At 33.4% G+C, this 22,729-nt stretch overlaps 1 protein-coding gene across 2 annotated transcripts in view; it reads left to right on the forward strand.

Annotated features, from left to right (window-relative positions):
• Positions 1–22,729, forward strand: part of TET2 (tet methylcytosine dioxygenase 2) — a 91,372-nt gene that overhangs the window by 60,989 nt on the left and 7,654 nt on the right. For both annotated transcript variants that reach the window (XM_008057259.1, XM_021711922.1), the window contains exons 6-8: positions 5,571–5,721; positions 7,725–7,814; positions 20,780–20,917. In XM_008057259.1, coding sequence (XP_008055450.1) covers positions 5,571–5,721; positions 7,725–7,814; positions 20,780–20,917 — 379 coding nt within the window. The remainder of the gene's footprint in view (positions 1–5,570; positions 5,722–7,724; positions 7,815–20,779; positions 20,918–22,729) is intronic.

The raw sequence follows: 22,729 nt of genomic DNA on the forward strand, positions 1-22,729 counted from the left end.
ATTCATAATATTCCTTTATTACCTTTTATGTCCGTGGAATCTGTAGTGATATCCCCTTTTTCATCTCTGGTATTATTGTAGTGAAGCTGGGTATTTCCCTTCCTCCACAAGTAAAAGCTAAAGTTAGGTAGAGTTGGGCATTTTTCTTCCCTAAGGTCAGTAAATTCTGATATAACCTCAGCAGTTTAGCCTCTAGTTTAATAGATTCTCTGGAAGGCAGACCTTGTTAAAAATAGTATAATAGGACAGTTTTCAGCATGTTTCCCTTTCTGGACCGCCTATGAAAGCACAAACGAAATTTTCTCCGGTTTCATTTTGAGAACATTGTTGGGCTCCTGAAGTAAAAACTCACAAAAGACTGAGGACCCAACAATAACTGGATGCCTCTAGAGCTTTTAACTCTTGAGTTGTTCACACTGAACCTGCAGCAATTCATTAATTACAATTCATGTTTTTTTTACTCTAGCACTTGTCCCCACAGAGGTTTCTACTCATGGGTTTCTGTTAAGTTGTGATTCTTTGTACCAGTTTGCCTTTCTGATTTGAAGGCAGCAATTTGTCCTGTGATCTTACTTCTTTGCCAGATCTAAGTTAGTGTTGTTGATTTTTTAGTTTGTTCAATTTTTTACTTGTTAGGATGAAGTGGCAACTCCATGCCAAACTAGAAACTGGAAGTTCTGTGGGAAATCCTTTGCTGATGAATTCAATCATTTTATTTGTTGTAGGTCAGATTTTCTGTTTCTTCTTGAGTCACATTCAAGAGTTTGTGTCTTCCTAAGAACTTGTCCATTTAGGCTATCTACTTTGTTGAAATACAGTTTTCATAATATTCTTTTTAAATGTTTCATTAATGTAAGGTCAGTAGTAATGTTCTTTTTTATTCCTGATTTTAGTAATTGAGTCTTCTTTTTTTATTGGTCAGTCTGGCTAAAGTTTTTTTGTTTGTTTGTTTTTTCAATGTGTTGAGCTTTTCAAAGAACTACCTTTTGGTTTCCATGCTTTTCTCTATTCTTTGTTTCTTTTCTTATAAATTTCTGCTTTAGTTTTTAGTATTTTCTTCATTTTGCTCACTTCAGTTTTAGTTTGCTCTTCTTTTTCCAGTTTCTTAAGGTAAAAAATTTAGTTTATTGATTTTAGAACTTGTTTCTCCTTTAATATAAGCATTTTAAGCTTTATACTTTCCTCTATCCCTGATTTAGCTCTGTCCTATCATGTTTGGGTATATTGAGTTTTCGTTTACCACAAAGTATTCTGTAATTAATTTATCTCATGAGTATTTCTTTGATCCATTGATATATGAATATGTTTCAATTTATATAGTTATTACCCAACTTTGCTTGAGTTATTCATTCATATAATTTTAGTTCATTGTCATCAGAAAACATATTTTGTGTGATTTTGATAATTTTACATTTATTTAGACTTGCTTAATAGCCTGACATGTAGTCCTTCTTGGAGGATGTTATATTTGCACTTGAGGAAAATGTATGTATTCTTCTGTTGTTGGGTGGAGGGTTTTATACATGTCTGTCAGAGCTAGTTGGTTTATAGTGTTTTTCATTTCTGAATTCTTTAATCTTCTGATGACTTGTTCTGTTTACTATATTGAAGGTTAAATGTTGAATTCTCTATTTCTCTCTTTAACTCTGCCATAGTTTTACTTCATGTATTTTGGTGTTGTGGGTGCATACATGTTTATAATTGTTACATCATTTTAATTGTTTGGCTTTTTTATCATTATAAAATGTACTTGTTTGTCTTTGGTAATAATATTGTCTTAAAGTATATTTTCCTCTGATATTAGTGTAACCACACTAGATATTAGTATAGTTTACTTTTGATTAATGTTTGCTTATCTTTTTCCATCCTGCTACTTTCAGCCTATTTGTATCTTCAGAACTAAAATATGTCTCTTATAGACAGCATATAGTTAGAGCTTTTTAAAAATACAGTTTGCTGGTCTCTGTCTTTTAATTATGTAATTAATCCATGTAAATTTAATGTAATTATTGTTAAAGCAGAATTGTCTGCCATTTTATATTTTTTGTCTTTGTTCCTCTTCCTCTGTTCCACTATTACTGACTTTTGTGTGTGTTCAATAAATTTTTTCTAGTGTGCCATTTTAACTCCTTTTTCTTTAACTATTTTTTAGTGTTATTTCCTTAGTCGTTGCCCTGTGAATTACAATTAACATCATAACTTATAACAACCTAGTTTATAGTATTACCAATTTAATTACAATTAATATGAGGAAAGTTTGTTTCTATATACCTCCATTTCTACCTTTTTCATTGTACTATTATATCACATTGTATACCTTTTATGCTCATTAACACATATATATTGTTATTTATTCATAAAATTGTCTTTTAAGTCAGGTAGGAAAAGTAATTACAAAAAAAATTTGTGTATACTTTTTTATTTACTGGTGCTCTTTAAGTTTTTTGATTAATTTGAATTGTTGTCTAATGGCCTTCCCTTTCACCATGAAGGACTTATTTAATACTTTCTGTAGAGCATGCCTGATAACAATAAACTATTTTAGATTATTTATCAGAGGATGCCCTAATTTATTATTCAATTTTGAAAGATAGTTTGCTGGATATACAATTCTTGGTTGATAATCTTTTTTTTTGTAGTGCTTTAATATGTCATATCACTGCCTTCTGGCCTCTATTGTTTCTGATGAGAGATCAGCTGTTAATCTTATTGGGAATAACTGATACATAATGTGTTACTTCTTTCTTACAGCTTTCAAGATTATCTTTTTTCAGTGGCTTTCAGCAGCTGTTTTCTTTGTAATCTTCTGTCTACTTGTTCGATTCATAATTTTGAGATGATGTGTCTAAATATAGATGTCTTTGGGCTTATGTAACCTGTAGTTAGTTGAGCTTCTTGCTTTTGGACATAAAAATTAATGTTATTCATTAAATTTGAGAAATGTTCATCCATTATCTTTTCAAAGATTCTGTTTCTTACTCTCACTTTTCTACTTTGAGGACTCCCATTATGCATATGTTGGTATGCTTTATGGTATCCCACAGGTCTCTGTTCTGTGTAATTTTTTTCTTTTTTCTTTTTCTTTTTTGGTTTTTCAGACTGAATATTCTTACGTCTCTTCCCCCCTTTTCCCTCTCAAATCTGCTACTGTACCTAATAAATTTTTTATTGCAGTTATTATACTTTTCAGCTTCAGATTTTTTAAAAGATATCTCTATTTCTCTTAGATTTGTCTTATCTATCTAATGAGACACTTTTTTTAACTTTATAATAGTTATTTTAAAATAGTTTCCTTCATTTATTTGGGCACAATTGCAATAGCTGGCTTAAAGTTTGTGTCCAGTCATTTAAAATCTGAACTTCCTCGGGGACAGCATCTGTTGACTACTCTTCTTTCTCTGTGTAATCCATACTTTATTTCCTCATATGTTAAAAACTAGATTTTACATAATTTAATGTGTAGCAATGGAACTCTCTTCTTGGTTAGCTTGGTTCAACTAATTATTAGAGAGAATTCCTTAGGTGCTTGAAACCAATAAATCTTTCAGTCTTTGCTAAGGGGATCTGTATGTGTGTTGGGGCAGGCATTCAGCATTTATCCATGCTGTTTACAATTCTGACTTTGCCTTTATTTTCTGCTTGTGTAGTCTCAAGTTTGACTGTGGTAAGAGCTTAGAGCTTTCTGGGGTCTTTTATGAGCATGCATAGTCTTACCCTTGAACATGACTTTCTAAACTTCCAGAAACTTTTCAAAGCTTCCTATAGACAACTGAGTCCCCATTTTTAAGCTTTTTTGATTACCCTATTTTTTGCTTCTGTTACCCATCACCTCAGCCATCAGCAATACCGAAAAGTTGCCTGGGGGTGGGAGAGAAGATATTCACACTGAGCTCCAAGTTAGAAAAAATGATGGCAACCTTATACTATCTTCTAGGATAATGAGGTCTTCCTGGAAACTAACTACCAAATAGATCAAATAAAGACAGTTCTCTGGAAATGGGACTTTAGAGGATATTCAATCCATATAGCCCTTTCCAGTAGTGGCCAGGCTGCTGATTTTCATCACAAATATGAGCTGTTTATTGCTCCCCCCAACCCCAGGCTACCATGAAGCTGTGAGAAAAGCTAAAACACTACAAAGCTCACTGTCCTTCCTGAAATTCTGTTGTTTCTCTTGAAAATGTTTCCTATATTGCTATAAGCCTTTTATTAATTTTTAGATTTCTGAAAAATTTGATTCTGACAATACTTATCAGGACTCATTGCTTTTATAAGGTGAAAATTTTCAGAGACCCTTGTTCTGCCATTTTTTATATCTATACAATGGTCATTTCTCATTTTAATTTTCTTAATCCATTAATTAGCTGGAATTATCTAATAAAAACTTTTCCTTATCAAATTTTTGATTACCATTGAATATATTTTGTAAATAAATGAGAGAATAACTGTATGGCAAGAATCTTTAGTTGTCCTATATCAGAGATTTTAACCTGTGCTCATTTTTATGGGAAATTATACTTGGAGATATAATCTGTGCCTATATGTGCTCCTTGCTACCAAGATGCCATTACTTGTAGGCTTCTTCAGTGGGAGATATATGAAATAATTATTTTTTAGTCAGAAAAATTGAGTTTAACTCAAATTATGAATCATACTTTTTTTCTTACTCATAATTAAAATTACAGAGTATTTACTTATCTTTTGTTTCCTTCTGTTACACTGAAATTCTTGGCTTTTGACATTAAAGATTATTTCTCCATATCAGAGTATACATACAGTAATTTCAAAATAATTCATAACAGTATTTGAATATAGTTTTCTCTGTAGTTTTTTTTTTTTTTTTAATTTTTGCTTTTCTGCTTGTCTGTTTGTTATCATTAGGATATATATCTGACTAGGGCTGTAAAATCACAAAACTGTGTTTTAACCAAAGACTAGAAAGCACTCAAATGCCCATAAATGGTAGCATAGTTAACTCATGACCTTTTCACAAAATAGAATATGGTATTCAGTGAAATGGATAAAGTACAACTACATGCATTGATATGGATGGATATTGCAAGCATAATATTATTAAAAAAAAAAAAAACAAGACACAACTAGACTTATATTACATAATTACATATATGACTAGAATGCTTGAGCCAAGAAGTTCAAATCCAGCCTGCGCAAAGTGAAATTCCATCTCTAAATAAAGAAAAAATACTAAAAAATTTTAAAACTATTCTGAGAGAAGTAAGGTACTGTTAGGGAGACAGTGCCTGAAAGGAAATATCAGAGGAGATTTTAGGAACTAGTTATTAGTGTGGGTGTAACTTTCCTGGGTATGCTCCATTTGCAAACATTTTTCACATTGTGAAGTCATGTATACTTTTCTGTACGTGTATTATACCACAACGAAAAGTGTTGTAACATTGTGTTTTCAAGTCAACTGAAATAGTTCTGTGTGTGTATGCCACAATGTAGACTTCTTTTCACACTCATTTTTCATGTACACATTCAAAATGCATGACATTGGCAACCTAGACAGTGCTATCCACAGTCACGAACTTGATCCTTTGATTTCTCAGGAGGACTTGTGCCTGTCAAGGGCTGGATCCAGAGACCTGTGGTGCCTCTTTTTCTTTTGGTTGCTCATGGAGCATGTACTACAATGGATGTAAGTTCGCCAGAAGCAAGATCCCAAGGAAATTTAAACTGCTTGGGGATGACCCAAAAGAGGTTAGTTTACTTTCTGATGTATAATCTCATATTTTTCATAGAGAATTGATGAGCACAGATGAAGTAAACAATATAACATATTTTGTTAAGGTCTCATTGACAGAATTTTATCTCAGACATATTGTGTAAAGTCAGCATAATAATAACCATGTTATACCAAAGTTACAGATAATATTTGAGCAACATGACATAACAATTTTTCTACCTCTGTCCTTTTATATTTATTCTTTACATTAATTCCAGAGTTTTTAAGGGCTGTCACTTTAGTTTAAAACTAAATGAGGATTAGTGATGTCTTACATCTTTTGAATCTGAATTATAGAAAGAAGTTATGTTCATAACTATTACATTCAGAAAAGACTACTTCTAGTCACATTTATGTGCCATGCCATTTAGATAACTAAAGTCACTGTAATGAATGCTTTCAAGTAACAAAAACATATTTAGATTTTAATAAAAATCTGCAATTGAAATAAGCGAACATTTATTTCTCATGTTAAAGTCATTCATTTTTTCTTGTCTCTAGAATATATATTTCTTAAAATATAATTTGCAAATTGATATCAGTTTTAACAACTTTTGGGCAGCATGCAGTCCAGAGTACAGATGTTCCTCAACTTGTGATGGGGTTACATCACGATAAACCCATTGTAAGGCAAAAATCCACCTGATGCCCCAATAAGCCTATCATAAAGTCAAAAAATCTTAAGTCAAACTATCATAAGTCAAGGATTATCTGATACTAACTGAATAATCAGAAAACCTTTGTATATTTAGCATTTAGATATGACCAAATTTTTAGTCACTCTATACACTTTATAATATATTTTTAATTTTAAATACAATTAAAATACACACAATATAGATATTGTAATGTTGGTGTGTCCCTCTAAATAAAAAAAGTTATTATACTTTCAGTTATGATTATAGTCACAAATAATAAAGTAAATGCAAACATTCCTGAAATAATTACATAAACTTTTTTCAAAGTTTCTTAATGTTTTTAGTAATAAACATATTACTTAAACATACTGGATGTTTCTTTCATAAGAACATGAAAAACTTAAGAATAGTGAATGTGCATACTGCCGGTCATTTTATTTTCTACACTAAGAACTTTTTATTTCAAAATGTTTATTACTTTAATCAGGTTTTTACATAAACCAAATTCAGAGGATAGCTAGTAGCATCTTCCCTCTGTTAGGAAGGAGGGCTCTGCTCAGAAACCTTTTCACCTTCTAAAATGTATATCTCTGCCAGGTGATTATATCTCCCAACAGTTTTTAAGTGAAATGTCATTATGAAATGAGAACTTCTAAGTATAAATGGAACCACTGAGTAGTACCACCTACCATTTTTTAAAAGTATATTACTTGGAAAATCTGTTGTGAGCAGGGTGGATGGTGGTATAACTCAGCATTTCCTCTTTCAAGTAAATTCTGCAAAGTTTTTCATGTGTCTCACATTCTAGTTCTGATCATTTTATCCACATTTGAAGTGTCTAGTAATTTTTAATTGCCCTATGGAGAAATGTTTTCAACATTTGAAGTGCTATCTTTATAAATGAAAAATATAAAGATTAGAAATAAGCAAATTAGGACAAATATTTTCAATAGTTCATCTTTCTTTGTGGCTAACTAGAAAGTGAGAGTGGGAAATGTGACCTCTTTAAGATTACATGGTTTCATTCTCCTAATTCTAGCCCCAGCATAGGCTTATATTTATAAAATGCTAAATATTGCATGCAAAGCAAAAAATAAATCAATCCTATGAAAAAACAAATAACTAATATTTAATAGCACATACAAAAGTACATAGATGGTCTGTACTTTTCACCTGGAAACAGTCATGATTTTAAGATGCTTTAGTTATTTAATAAGAAAGGCACTAGATATTTGTATTTTGATCCAATCCAAAAAGTAGGGAGAATAACTGATTGTCTCTCTCATATATAGAAAGAATGGATTTAGAATTTAATATGTGGAATTTTTCATTTTATGCAGGAAGAGAAACTGGAGTCTCATTTGCAAAACCTATCCACTCTCATGGCACCAACATATAAGAAACTTGCACCTGATGCCTATAATAATCAGGTAAGTTTAAATAATTGATAGTGATTGTAACAATTTACTTATTCATTATATATTACCTACTTCGAGAAATATTTTTGAAGCAATGATTTTTCTAATTTTTCTTCTTGTTGACACCACTATAGTATTCTGTTTCTATTTTATGAAAATTGTACTATCCAAAAGAGCATGTTTTTGGTCTTTTCAGCTGTAAAAATAATGAGTTTTTAAGGACTACAATCTGTTCTATTTACTAATCTTGTTCTCATATGGACAATTTTATCTTTGTAAGCAGACTTTGGTGATTACATTAAAGTAATGTGGTCCAAACTATAGGTTCTAACCACCTATTAACTGTCTTCATATAAAGGTATGAGTATACTATATCATAAGTGTACATATTTGTGTCCAAATATATCACATTTTGCCAGATCCTCCTCTTTTGACTGGGCTTTGTTCCATAAACCAAGCAAAACCATTTTTTCCTATTGTATATGTGTATTCTAGGCTATTCTTAATTAGAAGGCTAGATAATTTGATCAGAAATTGCCCGTGAGGAAGGCAAAAGACTATAAAGTCTTCACTGTTTGAGTAGTATCAACAAAAAAAGCATTAAGTGAAAACCTACTACAGACCAGACACTGTTTAGTCACTGTGAGCGTAAAGATGAACGGTGCAATTCCTCTGTCTTTAACCAGGTGTGGTGGCTCACATCTATAATCCCAGCTTCCTGGGAGACTGAGACAAAAGGAATGATGGAACCCAGGATTTCAAGGCTTCAGTAAGCCATGATCACACCACTGCATGCCAGCCTGAGCAAAAGAGCAAGGACTTCTTTTTAAAAAAAAAAAAAAAAAAAAAAAGGAGCCGGGCTCAGTGGCTCAGCCTGTAATCCCGCACCTTTGGGAGGCTGAGGTGAGTGGATTGCCTGAGCCCGCGGGTTCGAGACCCGCCTAGGTAGCGAGACCTCATCTCTACAATAAATCAAAAAATCAGCCGGGCGTGGTAGCACATGCCTGCAGTTCCGGCTACTTGGAAGGCTGAGGCGGAAGGATCGCCGGAGCCCAGCAGGTCGAGGCTGCGGTGGCCGGGAGCGGCCACTGCACTCCAGTCCAACTCAAAAAAAAAAAGGGGGGGAGGAAGGTGGAGGAGGAGGGGAAGGATTCCTTTTCCAGAGGAGATAGAGACACATAAAATAGCAATTATAGGATAAGACAATACAGCTGGGATAAAAGTGTGTGCACATTTCTGAAGAAATAACAAAGGTTTTTCCTCAAAGTAGAGTAGACTATATGTAATATCACAAATGACCTTTAGATCTTTGAACTTTATCCTTATAGGGTAACCACTGAAGTGTTTTAAATGTGCATTGGGAGCAGGGGAAAGTGAAGTGATTGAATTTTTATTTTTAAAAGGTCACTTAACAAGCCAGATAAAGGAAATACAACTTAAATCTGTGTAAGATTAGAAAGAAAAGAAAAGAAATCATTGAGCTACAAATTTTAAGATCCTACATGGCAAGAGGGATAGAAAAAATGAATTAATATGTGCAATATTTGAACTTAGAGAAGTTGGTGATTAACTGGATGTGAAAAGGAGCAAAAGAGAGAATTTAGGGGTCGAACAAATTTCTGATTTGGGCAGGGTGTTCTGTTAACAAGTAACAGAAATTAGTAAGAAGTAGTAAGTTTGGGGTAGGAGGGAAAATACTAAATTTTATTTTTGAGATTCTGGACTTGACATGCTTCTAGGTTAATTAGATGGAGAATGGGGAGAAAAATTCAGGCTAGTACTATAGACGTGAGAGTTAGCAAACTGCTGGAAGGAGTTGAAGTTGAATTTTTCAGAGTAGAATTTATGAAGAGGAGAAAAGCTGATAAGGGGATTCTGGAGCCATCACTATTTTAGGTGTGAGTGGAGGAAGAGAAGCCAGTGAAGTAAGTGCTAGAGGAGGATAGAAGAAATAGAGTTGGAAAAGTTAAAGATTTAAGGAAATGAGGGAGGTGGATGGGTGGAGGAAAGCTGTAGGTCATGAGAAAGTATCCAGAGCAGAGCACACAGCAATAATAGGTATGGGGCTATGTGACAAACTGTCATTTACTTGATAATAATGGGATTAGTTTAAACAGTACAGATGGACAAAGAACTAACCCTAAATAATTATTTAGTTACTCTTCTTTTACACTGTGGACTTTAACACTCCTACAAACTCAACTCCTTTTTGGGTGGCAGGAGGGGTGGGAACAGTAGAGACAAATTAAATGCCAGTCTGTTTGTAAGCTGTTTCATGTCACAACTTATGGTTTTAGAAATGTGTATAAATATCTATAAAAATTATTTTAAATGCTATTAATAATTGTGGGATTAACACTATATTTTATAATCTTTCTATTTTAGTATCACAGAGAAGTGTAAGAAATGCTTTGGTACTGTTGTAAAAGTTTAATTCTGGGCAAGAAATACTACAAGAAATCAAGCTATTAAAAAAAGAAAATGAATTGAGTCTACATTGCTATATTTAAAGTTTTACCATTTTCTATTGAATTTTTTTATAGGTGCTGTTAATCAAGTGGCTTTACTTGGGAAAAGGGGCAGAATAACAAAACATTTATGTTCTTTTTACTCCTTTGATTCTTATGCACTGTGTCATATAATCTGTATTTTCAAAGCATTTATATTCTACACCAGCAGTCACCAGCCTTTTTGGCATTAGGAACTGATAGAAGACAATTTTTCCATGGACCAGTGGGGGTGGGGGGAATGGTTTCAGGATAATTCAAACTCATAACATATATTGTGCACTTTATTTCTATTATTATTACATTGTAGTATATAATGAGATAATAATACAATTAATTATTTAAAAAAGATACAGATGGAAATGGTAAATATAATAGTGGGCAGGCCACACGCAGACTAAAATAAGTGTTGAATTCTGACATAAAACCTGCCATCAGATGCAGCTGTACAATTGAAGTACATTGATTCATTTGCCACTCACTTATAGGGTTTTAATATTAGTCTTCAAGCAATTGATTTATTATGGTCTCTGTACAGTCAAACTTCCCTGCTAATGTTAATTTGTATTTATATTTGCTCCCCAGCATTAGCATCACCATCTTAGCTCCATCTCAGATTATCAGGCATTAGATTCTCATAAGGAATGTGCAAGCCAGATACCTCCTGGATTTGTGCTCCTAAGAGAATCTAATGCTGCTGCTTATAAGACAGGAGATGGAGCTCAGGTGGTAATTCGAGTGATGGGAAGCAGCTGTAAATACAGATAAAATTTCGCTAGCTCATCTGCCTGCCAATCACTTCCTTCTGTGAGGCCCAGTTCCTGACAGTCCACAGACCAGTATCGGTTCATGACCCAGGGCTTGGGGACCCCTGTTCTGCCCTATTACATTTTGTTTTGAAATACTTTAAACAATTTTATTAATTTCCTAAACCTAGAGTACCCAAAATATGAAGGCATCCAAATTTTTAAATTATAACAAGATAATTAGATGTAATTCCTAATATGTTTCAATAGTTATACATGAGTATATGTAGCTGTAATGTCTAGATTAAGTCAATTGATAGCTTTGCTTTTCAATAGTTATACATGAATGTATGTAGCTGAAATGTCTAGATTAAGCCAGTTAATGGAAATGCTTTTTAATGGATTTTTTATATCATATAGTGAGCACTATTGGTAATGTTCATCTGTATAAGTTAGTATGTTTTCAAGATCAAAATAATAGCCATGTGATTTTTCCATACAGTATATGGGTAGATGGTTTGATGTTATGCATACTATCATAAAATTATATGATCTTTACCTTTTCCTTAACTGAATATATTATCTCTATTTCACACATCTAAATATTTTTTCCTTGCTATATTCCTTGATTTCATAAAGTCTTATTGCTAAATTTAAGCTTCATTGGCTCTTCTGTCAGTTCCATGGAATTGGAACCTGAATCTAGAGTATCCAAAATCTGTTTTTATCAATTTAAATGTCCTTTCTGTGTGTCTATCCAGCAAATGTACACTTGCTCTATCTATTCTTTGTTTATCTTACGATTTAACTTTGGATCTATAAGTTTGAATCTCAAAATCCTGTGCAATCATCATATATGGGGATGACCTTTTAGACATGCCATCGGAGAGAGCTTTCTATAAAGATGGAGATGTTCTTTATGCTGGCCAGTATAATAGCCACAACCCACATATGGTTATTACTGAAAACTTGATATATGGCTAATGCAATTGAGTTGATTTTTAAGTTTTTTAAAATTAATTTAAATGTAAATAGTCACATGTGGCTAGTGACTACTATATTGGACATCAAAACTTTAGACCATGAGAAAGTCATGGACTTAGAATTGACATCCAGACATTAAAATGGTTTTCTAGTAACCTATTCACAAACTCCTGCATGGTATTTCTTATGAGACACCATAAATCTGTCTAATGATTATATGTGCATTTTTTTTCAAGGAACAGAATAAAACTAACTAGACCACAGCATAGACTAAACAGTCACAAACCACACAGCTATGAAAAACAGTGGTCAATACCCTCACTTTTCTTTGGCCAGAGTCTGATGAAGTTACATATACAAATACATATATGAATCCAATGGTTCATGTAAGAACTATTTTCTGATGTCTTCTTAATATGAAGACATCAAAAACATTATTGGAATTTAAGTTCATCTTCTAGCCATGATAGAATAACAGGGACTAGTTTTACCTTCATGCACATAAGAAAAAAACTGACAAAGTATATGAAACAGTGATTTTAGACATAGAACAAGAAGTGCAAGAGACAGTGGCACTGGCGTGGAGGGAAATAAAAAGGTGAACCTATTATCATCCCCACTTCCTGAAGAGAATATTAGGTTCCAGGGTAGGGAGTAGGAACCCAAACAGACCCCAGAATTATGGCTGCATTAAGGAAACAAAGTTCAGAATTTGGATAGGTTAAGGTGGCTAGAATTCACAACTCAGAATACCAGAGAGGAGAGAGCTTTATTGAGAAAAGATTCAGAAATGTGCAATAGGTTCTGCTTCAGTCTTCAGCAGAGTGCTGCACAGTTCGTGCATGTGAAGAAGTTACAGAAGCTAAAGGACCATCAAAAGAAGCAGACAGAACAATCCCTTGATCTCATACAGGACTTGAAATAGTTCTTGTTTATACCAGCAAGAAAGAGACCTTACAATATACACACTATTCAAGTAGAGTATTCATAATTGCCTTGGTAGTGGAAACAGATTTGGCTGTTCTGATCTCATCTAAAAATGCTTAAAATCAAGACTTAAAAAAAACCAAACTGATACTAAGTAATTTAACAGCATCCCAAAACAAATGTATATTTTTTTATTTTAATAACTGTAGATGGGTACAAATGATTTTTGGTTACCTGGATGCATTGTATAGTAGTGAAGAACTCTGAGTTTGAAGCGCATCCTCCACCTCTACCTGTGCACAATGTACCTGATAGGTGATAATTCATCCCTAAACTCACCATCGGAGCCTTCACTATTATGCCATTCTGTTAAATCTTGATTCTTAGGTAAGTGCATCCATGCCAATAAATTTGCCATGATCTACCCTTAAATTTATTCTCCCTTGGTTTAACACCCTTGGAACCCACTTCCATGTATGTTTTCCAGATTCCTGCTGATTAAAATGGCAGGTTTAAACAAAAACGGCAAGGTTTACCAAAAAAAAAAGGCAAGGTTTTTAACACTCTATAGCCTCTTCTCAGAGCAGGCCTCATACCTCTCTGACAAAGCTATATTGGAATTTAATGGAAGGCAATAGTAGGTGGTAAGGGTCAGTTCTGAGGAAAGCTTGTGTCAGCTTGTGAGGGAGCTGTCTCAAGTGTAGTCACTGAAAGCTTTTATGCAGATGCTGGTTTCTTCACAGACAGGTTTAGGGGAATATGGAGGTTCAAAGTTCTCAACTTCATTCTTGACTGTCCAAATGTCTCTATCCTGTGTCTTAGGACTCCATTCCTTCCCCCACTAACGCTCTAACTGTAGAGTAAGAAACTGTATGAATTAAGCACTACAAATCAACCATATCTGCCCAGTGATTACGGACAATAAGAGACTACTTCAAAGCTGTAGTAGAGAAGTTCTGATTTTCTGCATACCTTCTTAATTGCATATTCTTGGTTTTTAAAAAAACTTTGCTTATGTTCCCTCCCTCCCTTCTTTCTTTCTTTTCTTTTCTTTCTTTCTTTCTTTCTTTTTCTTTCTTTTTTTTTTGGTTTTTGTTTTGTTTTTAGAAAGTAGGATTCATTGAGAGGACAGAAAACTTCCCTCAGTGGGAGGGGACCCGAGGGGATTGCCCCCTTCCTTCCTTTTTTATAGAGATGAGGTCCCACTCTTGCCCAACTTCCATAGAAGTTGTACTAGTTTACACTCCTACCAATGGTGTATAAGCATTTCCTTTTCTCCACACATGTGCCAGCATCTATTGTTTTTTGCTTTTTAAATAATGACCATTCTAACTGGTGTAAGGTTGTATCTCATTATAGTTTTAATTTGTATTTCCGTGATGATTAGTGATGTTAAGCATTTTTTAAATATCTTTGTTGGCCATCTGTATATCTTCTTTTGAGAAATGTCTGTTTGTGTCATTTGCCCAATTTTTAATGAGGTCATTTACTTTTTTTCTTGATTTGTTTGATTCTATTAGTCCTTTGTCAGATATATAGTTAGTGAATATCTTCTCCCATTCTATAGGCTGCCAATTTACTCTATTAATTATTTTCCTGTGCAGAAAACCTTTTACTTTAATTAAGTCCCACTTGATTACTTTTGTTTTTGTTGTATTTGCTTTTTGGGCCATAGCTATAAATTATTTGCCTAGGCCAAAGTCCAGGAGAGTTTTCCTTAGGTTTTATTCTATAATTTTTATGATTTCAGGCATGACAGTTAAGTCTTTAATACAATTTGAGTTAACTTTTGTATATTGTGAAAAATAGGGATGAAGTTTCATTTTTCTGCATGTAGCTATTCCATTTTTCCAGCGCCATTTATTGAATAAGGTGTCCTTCCCCAGGGATAAGTTTTTGTCTGCATTGTCAAGGATCAGTTGATTGTAGGTATTTGGGGTTATTTCTGGATTCTTTATTCTGTTTCATTGATTTGTATGTCTGTTTTTGTACCAGTACCATGCTGTTTTGGTTAGTAGTTAGTATATAGTCTTGTAGTATAATTTGAAGATGGATAATGTGATAACTCCAGCTTTGTTCTTTTTGCTTAGGATTGCTTTGGCTATTCTGGCACTTTGTTGTTGTTGTTGTTCCATAGAATTTTAGGATTATTTTTTTAGTTCTGTGAAAAATGATGTTGGCAATTTGATAGGGAGTGATTGAATTCATAGATTACTTTGGGCAATATGGTCATTTTAACAATGTTGATTCTTCCAATCTATGAGCATCAGATGCTTTACCATTTACAAAACAAAGATTAAAAAAAAATCTGACAGCCAACAAGGTAAAACTTACAGTGTTTAGCATTTCATCAAAAAATATGAGGCATACAAATAAAAAAGTAAATATGGCTTATAGTGAGGCAAAGAAGAAAAAAAAATCAATAGAGATAATCCCAAAAGTGACATAGGTAATAAAAATATGTAGATAAGGTAATTAAAATGGCTATCATATTTCATATGCTCAAAAATGCGAAAGGAAGCATTAGCATGATAAGAAAACAAAAAAGACCCACACTGAATCTTTATAAACAAAAAATATATGATATCTAGATTGTAAAAATACACTAGATGGAATTAACAGAAGATTAGTGAACTTGAAGACGTAGCAATGGAAAATGTCCTATTTAAAGGGAAAAAACAAACTGAAAATTAATAAGTCAAAAATCTATGGGACAATATTGTTACACTAATATACGTGTAATTGAGGTCCTAACAGGAGGTGCGAGATAGAAAAATATTTAAAGAAATAATGACCAGTTTTTTTTTAATTTGTTCACATCTGTAAAATCATAGATTCCAGAAGCTCAGCAAACCCCAAATAGGAAAATAAAAAGACATAAAGACACTGCAAAAAAACACGTCATAATCAATCTGCTTACAATCAGTAATAAAGAGAAAATCTTAAAACAAATGAAGAAAAAAGACATTAAATATTAAAGACAGGAGGCTTCATGTCAGAAAAAGGCAAGAAAGAAGATACGGAAGAAACATCTTTAATGTACTAAAAGAAAAAAATTAATCTAGAAATCTACAACCAATGAACACAACTCTCAAAAGAGAAGGCAAAATAATTTTTTTTCACACATACAAAAACTAGAAGAATTTACCACTAGCAAACTAGCCCTTTAAAAATGTTAAAGGAAACCCTTCAGCCAAAAAGAAAATGATACTAGATAGAAATCTAGAGCCACATAAAGGAATAAAAAGCATCAGAAACAGTAAACATGTGGGTTAAAAGACTTTTGTTTTAATGTCTTTAAAATGTAACATGCTATTTTAAAATATATATTAACAATGTACTGTGAGTTTTATAACATGTCAAAGTAGCACAGACGCCAGGTAATTTAAAGTACTATGCCATTAGATTGTTATACTATGTATGGACTGGTATATTACTTGGCAGTAGTCTATGAGAAATTGAAGAGTATACTGAAACTTTAAAGCAAGCCCCACTAATACACACACACAGAGAGAGAAAGAGCGTGCACGTGCAAATCAGCGAGGAAAGAGAGATAAATGAAATATATTCAAAAGAGTTTTTTAAGAAAAATATGGACCCCTAAAAAGGGTGAATATAAAACATCAGCAATATGGTTTATTTAAACCCAATCATATCAGTAGCCACATTAAATGTAAATAGTTTTACCACCCCCAATTAAAATACAATGCTTGTGAGAGTGAATAAAATAGTAAAAACCAAGAAAACCACTTATATATAAAGACACAAATAAGCTAACAAGATACTTTTAACACAAAAAAAGATATTAACAGACATAATTGGGATATTATATGATTGTCTCAGTAGATGCAGAAAAAGAATTTGACAATATTCAGCATCTCTTAAAGTGAACTTTCTTAACCTGATAAATACGTGATGAAAAACCAAAAGCTAACTTCATATTTAATGGTGAAAGAGTGGATGTTTTGCCCCTAAGATTAGGAATAAGACAAGGATATCCATTTTTGCCACTCTGAGTCAATATCAAACTTGAAATTTTATTTTTTTCTTGTTTTATTTTATATTCAAAGGCTACATGTACAGATTTTGTTACATGGATATATTGCATGATGGTGAAGTTTAGGCTTCTATTAAGGCCATCACCTAAATGGTGAGCATGATAGCCAATGGGTAGTTTTTCAATTCTTGCCCCTCTCCCCCACTTTCCTTTAAGAGTCCCCCATGTCTGTTGTTCCCAACCTTAAGTACTTGTATACCCAGTGTTTGGCTCCCACTTGTAAGTGAGAACATGTGGATTTGGTTTTGTTTCTGTCTTAATTTGCTTAGAATAATGGCCTCCAGCTGCATTCAAGTTACTACAGAAGATATGATTTCATTCTTATTTATGTCTATGTAGTATTCCATGGTATATATGTACCATATTTTCTTTATGTATTTTACTGTTGATGGGCACCTATGTTGGTTCCTTGACTTTGCTATTGTGAATAGTGCTTTGATAAACATGCAAGTACAAGCATCTTTTTAGTAGAACGATTTATGCTCCTTTGGGTAGTAGTAGTGGGTACTAGTGGGATCGCTGGGTCAAATGGTAAATCTGTTTTTACTTCTTTGAGAACTCTCCTAAATGCTTTCCCCAGGGTCTGAACTAGCTTACATTCTTACCAACTAGCTGTATAGGAGTGCTCACTTTTCGCCACAACCTTAGCAACATCTGTTGTTTTTTGACTTACTAATAATAGGTGTGAAATGGTATCTCTTTGTGATTTTGATTTATATTTGTCGGACGATTGGTGATGTTGAGCATTTTTTTCACATGTGTATTGGTGACTTGTGTGTCTTCTTTTGAAATATATCTGTTCATGTCCTTTTCCCACTTTTTAATGGAGTTATTTTTTTTCTATCAATTTGTTTAAGTTTCTTATAGATTCTAGATATTTGTCTTTTGTCAGATGCATACAAACTGGAAACTTTAGACACTGCAATAAGACAAGAAAAATAAATAAAAAGCATACAAATTGGATAGGAAGAAATAAAACTGATGACAGGCAAGTCTGCAAAAAAAATACAAAACTACAAAAAAAAACTAGTAAATCAGTTTAGCAAAGTCATAAAAGACAAAAATCAACTGTATTTTATATACTAGCAATAAATAATTTTAAATGGAAATAAAAATAACAAAATAGCATCAAAAATATAAAATTATTAGGCAAATTTGACAAATGTATAAGACCTGTATACTGATAACTAAAAAAATTGCTGAGAGAAATTATAGAAGACAAATAACTAAAGAGAACTATGTTCATGGAGCATAACACTATTTTTTTTTTTTTTTTTTAACTGAAAACTAGTTTTAGTTTAAAAAGTAAGTGTGTAGCACTCATCTAATTCCACTGGTGAAGACATTAGCACCCACTCAGTATTTGCAGTGAATGTCAGAACATAGATACATTTTCGTTTGCAGTCTGTACTCAAGTAGTGTTTATTTAGTGGACTTTGGTAAAGCCCTTTATGCATATCATTAATCTCTTCACAGTACAAATTTAATGATGATCCGGTAACCTAAAAAAAAAAAAAAAAAAAAAAAAGGCCTACTTTAAAGACTAATCAGTAAATTAAACTAAACAAAACCCACACAATGCTTCTTACCCCCGAAAGCTCGTGGTTGTGAGTTGTATTTATATTGAAAACTCATGTTTTAAAAATAGTCCTGGTCTTCAGTCACCCGTCCTGCCCTGGGTATGCAGCAATAGTTATCGTTATTTTAGTCTACCACCCCACAAGATTATTAATCCAGTGTTCTTTAGCTTTTTAAATATAAATTGGGAAAGTGTTATTCATATGCTTTCATAAAAGGCATATTCTTCTATAACAAGAATGACATATAAACCAATCAATAAAAGTATTTGACAAGACATTAAATTACCATGGGCACTGGTTGTTGTTTCAAGTTGGGATCTCTGTCACAATATCTTACATTCATAGAGTCATTGAGGTAGTTAAAATATTGAAAATGGACTCCAGGTAGCTGGGTTCTGAATGTGAATGTGAGAGAGATATTTTCTTTTAAAGTAGAGCCACACTTTGTTATGTCAGAAACAGATCTTAGAAGCAACCTTAGCATCCACCTAGTGAGTCTGAGCAGGCAAAAGTACTGATTACTCAATCTCAGCAACCACTTTCATTGGTCCTACAGCTGCCATGGGACATGCCGCTGTGCTGGTAAGAAGTGAAGGCAGCAATAATAGATAATAGTCATCACAGCAAGGGCAGTGTGGGGATAAAATGTTTTGGGGGAATAACCTTAAAAAGTAAAAAAAAAAAAAAAAAAAACATATAACCGCTAAACTGTATACATCATGCTCTTATCTGTGGGAGAAGAGATTTGGTGGTGGGAAGCTTTCTGGTGTAAAAATGAGTAAGGTGTGTCTTTTGTTTGTGTCTTTTTGAAGATAGCACTTGCATAGAAGGGAACCTGCATGGCAGCCATGTGACTGCCGCAGTGTGCGTTGAGAACAAGCTTCTTAGTATAAAGACGTGGGTATGCGGCAGCAGAGTCTTGGTAATCAAGCCACCACCTTTGTGAGGAGGGGAGGGGCTCAACACAGTCACGACGAACCCAGTTGGCTCCAGGGGTGAATGTGGGGGCGTGGCTTCTGTCCACGTGAATTCTTAGAGAAATGTCCTTTCTTTAAAAGGAAAATAACTTTTATATTTAGCGTGCATAGGGATGCTGTGGATTTATTAATCTGGTAGATCAAACAAACAAACAAACAAGAAAACCACTCAGGTAAGAACAGTCAGTCCTAGTAGTTTTCAAGTTTGAAAATTGTTTTTCTGAAAGTATCATCACTTTTCCTCTTTAAAGAAGACTGCTCATTGGATTTGGGTAGTTCTTACCTAAATATTGTTAAGATGTCAATTCACCCCCAACTAATTGATAGATTTAATACATGGCCTATCAAAATATCAGGAGGTTTTCTGAAAGAATTGACAAAATGGTTCTAACATATATATACATGGAAATACAAAGGACTTGGAATAATCAAGCAATTAAAAAAACAGCAGAATTTGAGGATTCATACTACTGGATTTTAAGATTTACTAAAAATCTATACTTGCTAGTAATCAAGACAGTTTGATATTCACACACACATACATACAGACACACACACACACACACACAATTATATACCAATAGATCAGAAGAGAGTCCATAATAGATGCAATATATATCATCAATTGATTTTAAGCAAAGACAATTCAACAGGGAATAAACTTTTTATTCAGTGGTGTCTGAACAGTTGGATAATCATATGGTTAAAAAAAAAAGTAAACTTGACCCTTAACTTCATACCATATATAAAAATTAACTCCAAATGAATTCATTTATATAAAATTCTAGAAAATGAAAATTATAGTGACAGAAGATAATTTCTTTGTTCAGAAACTACTAAACAAAGCAGGAGGGATGAATCATAAAGGGGTATGAGGAAACTTTTGGGGGTGAAAAATGTGTACTTTATTTTGGTTGTAGCAATGGCTTTATGGATATATACATATATCAAAACTCATCAAATAATGCACTTTAAATATATGCTGTTTAATGTCTGTCAATTATACCTCAGTAACACTGTAAACTAAAACTTTACCATGTCAATATGTTTGCTCTATTTTTTGTCATTCTATCTTGTTTCTGGATGTAAAGTAGATAACATTTTTTTGAAATTTGAAATAGTCCAAATACTCATGAGTCTTTCTGTCTAAGAATAAAAGTAACTACTTGCCTATTCACACACACATTTTTATTTTTCAGATTGAATATGAACACAGAGCACCAGAGTGCCGTCTGGGTCTGAAGGAAGGCCGTCCATTCTCAGGGGTCACTGCATGTTTGGACTTCTGTGCTCATGCCCACAGAGACTTGCACAACATGCAGAATGGCAGCACATTGGTAAGTGGGACTGAGGACAGCTTAGTAGCATCTCCTGTTGAAGAGTAGAAGGCTGGAAACGAGCAACATTTGGTTTAGAATAATATGTTCTCTGCAGATGTCCCTGGGCAACAGTGTTTCCATGAATTAATTGCTATTGCAAGAAGACCTTCTTTGACATAAATAGCACCTCATAACAGGTTGACACATTAGTGACCAGTTGACTGTTGATAAGCACATGAGAATCTTAGAAATTCTTAGTACTGATCTAAATCAGTCTCAAAATTCAGTCAGTATACACACACACACACACACACACACACACACACCAAGATACCAATCCACCTTGCAGAGAGAAGCATAAATGACAAATACATCATCATTGTCACAGTAACTAAGTTCACAGTGCAGAAGAGCCTTATTACAGTGGGTGAAATGGATTGGTCTTGTAACTGGAGGCTATGGTGAGAGGAGAAAATATATACAGTCATAGGATGGAACAGTATTCTATATCAACAAAGTCCACAATGTTGCTGTGTATATAAGTGGATGATCCAGAGTGGAGATAAAGAATGAGAAAGTTGAAGTGAAGAAACTAAATCAATCAACCCAATAGGCTATTGACACGGGTGCAGGTATAGTTGAGGAAGATGACTAATGAGACAATACAAAAATACAGATACCAGGCATTAAAGTCATGGTCTAGGTAGAAAAAGATTTAAAGAGACATCTTGAAGAAGTTGGCATGAAGATTTTGTTGAGACACAGAGAAGGTATTGATTTAATGGTCTAGATCAGAGATTGGAATATTCTTCTATAAAAGGCAATATAATATTTTAAGTTTTGCAGCCACATAGGATCTCTATATAGTATTTGTTTTGTTGAATTTTTTAAAAACTCTGAAAATGTAAAACCATTCTTAGTTTACTGATCTTTCGGACACAAACTGTGAGGCAAATTGGCCATGCACGGGCCCTAGTTTGCTGACTTCTGGTCCAAGAGAACAACACAAAGTTCGCCAACCACTCCAACATCTAAAATCATCCCTCATCATGCATTGAACACTTACTCATTATTAGGAGGGTGTGCTAGATTCTAGAAAGTAAAAGAAATAAATGATAACTGGAGCTATAATAAGTCCTGATGATAGCTAGCTATATTTCATTCCAGCAAGGTAACAAAGCAAGAAGATGAGAAAGATGTTGAGGATCAAGGGGAATTTGCCTCTAATAGATTACAGGCTCTGTGAAGTAAAATGAAAAGAAGCACTAGATAAGAACTGAATAGTGTTAAATTTGTTTGAAAGAAGTAACAAGGTGCTCAGAAACATGAATTTGGATGACTTTTCTGTGTAGGAAGTGACAAACTTATAATATCTCATGTTAAAGTTAAGTATAAAAGTCAAGCTATTATGATCATATTTCTTTCAAGCATATCATCTAATGATTTTATATTCCCTTGTGCTTTAGGACACATTTTCTCCACTGATTAAACACACTAAACACTAAAGACTAGTATTTTAAAAACACAATCTTTCATCAATATAATTGTAGCTAACAAAAGAAAAAAAAAGTGCCATCAAATCATCACAGCAACAGAGGCACTCTCCACCCCCCCCCCTTTTTCAGAATATCCACTTGTGTGTATGGTGATATTTCAGAAAAGAAATGAGAGAAAAGAGAAATGGTAAGTTAGGTATGAGAAGAGTACAAAGAAGAGAAAAGAAGGTACAAGCAGTGTTGAGTTGCATATTGCCTATATCCACTAAGTCTTCAACTTTTACTTTTTAGATATTCTCTCTGGTAGCTTGTGGAAATTTCATAAAGAGTAAAT

The sequence above is a fragment of the Carlito syrichta genome, unplaced genomic scaffold, assembly GCF_000164805.1.
Source record: "Carlito syrichta isolate Samal-C Ts95f unplaced genomic scaffold, Tarsius_syrichta-2.0.1 Scaffold302914, whole genome shotgun sequence".
Classification (NCBI taxonomy): Eukaryota; Metazoa; Chordata; class Mammalia; order Primates; family Tarsiidae; genus Carlito; species Carlito syrichta.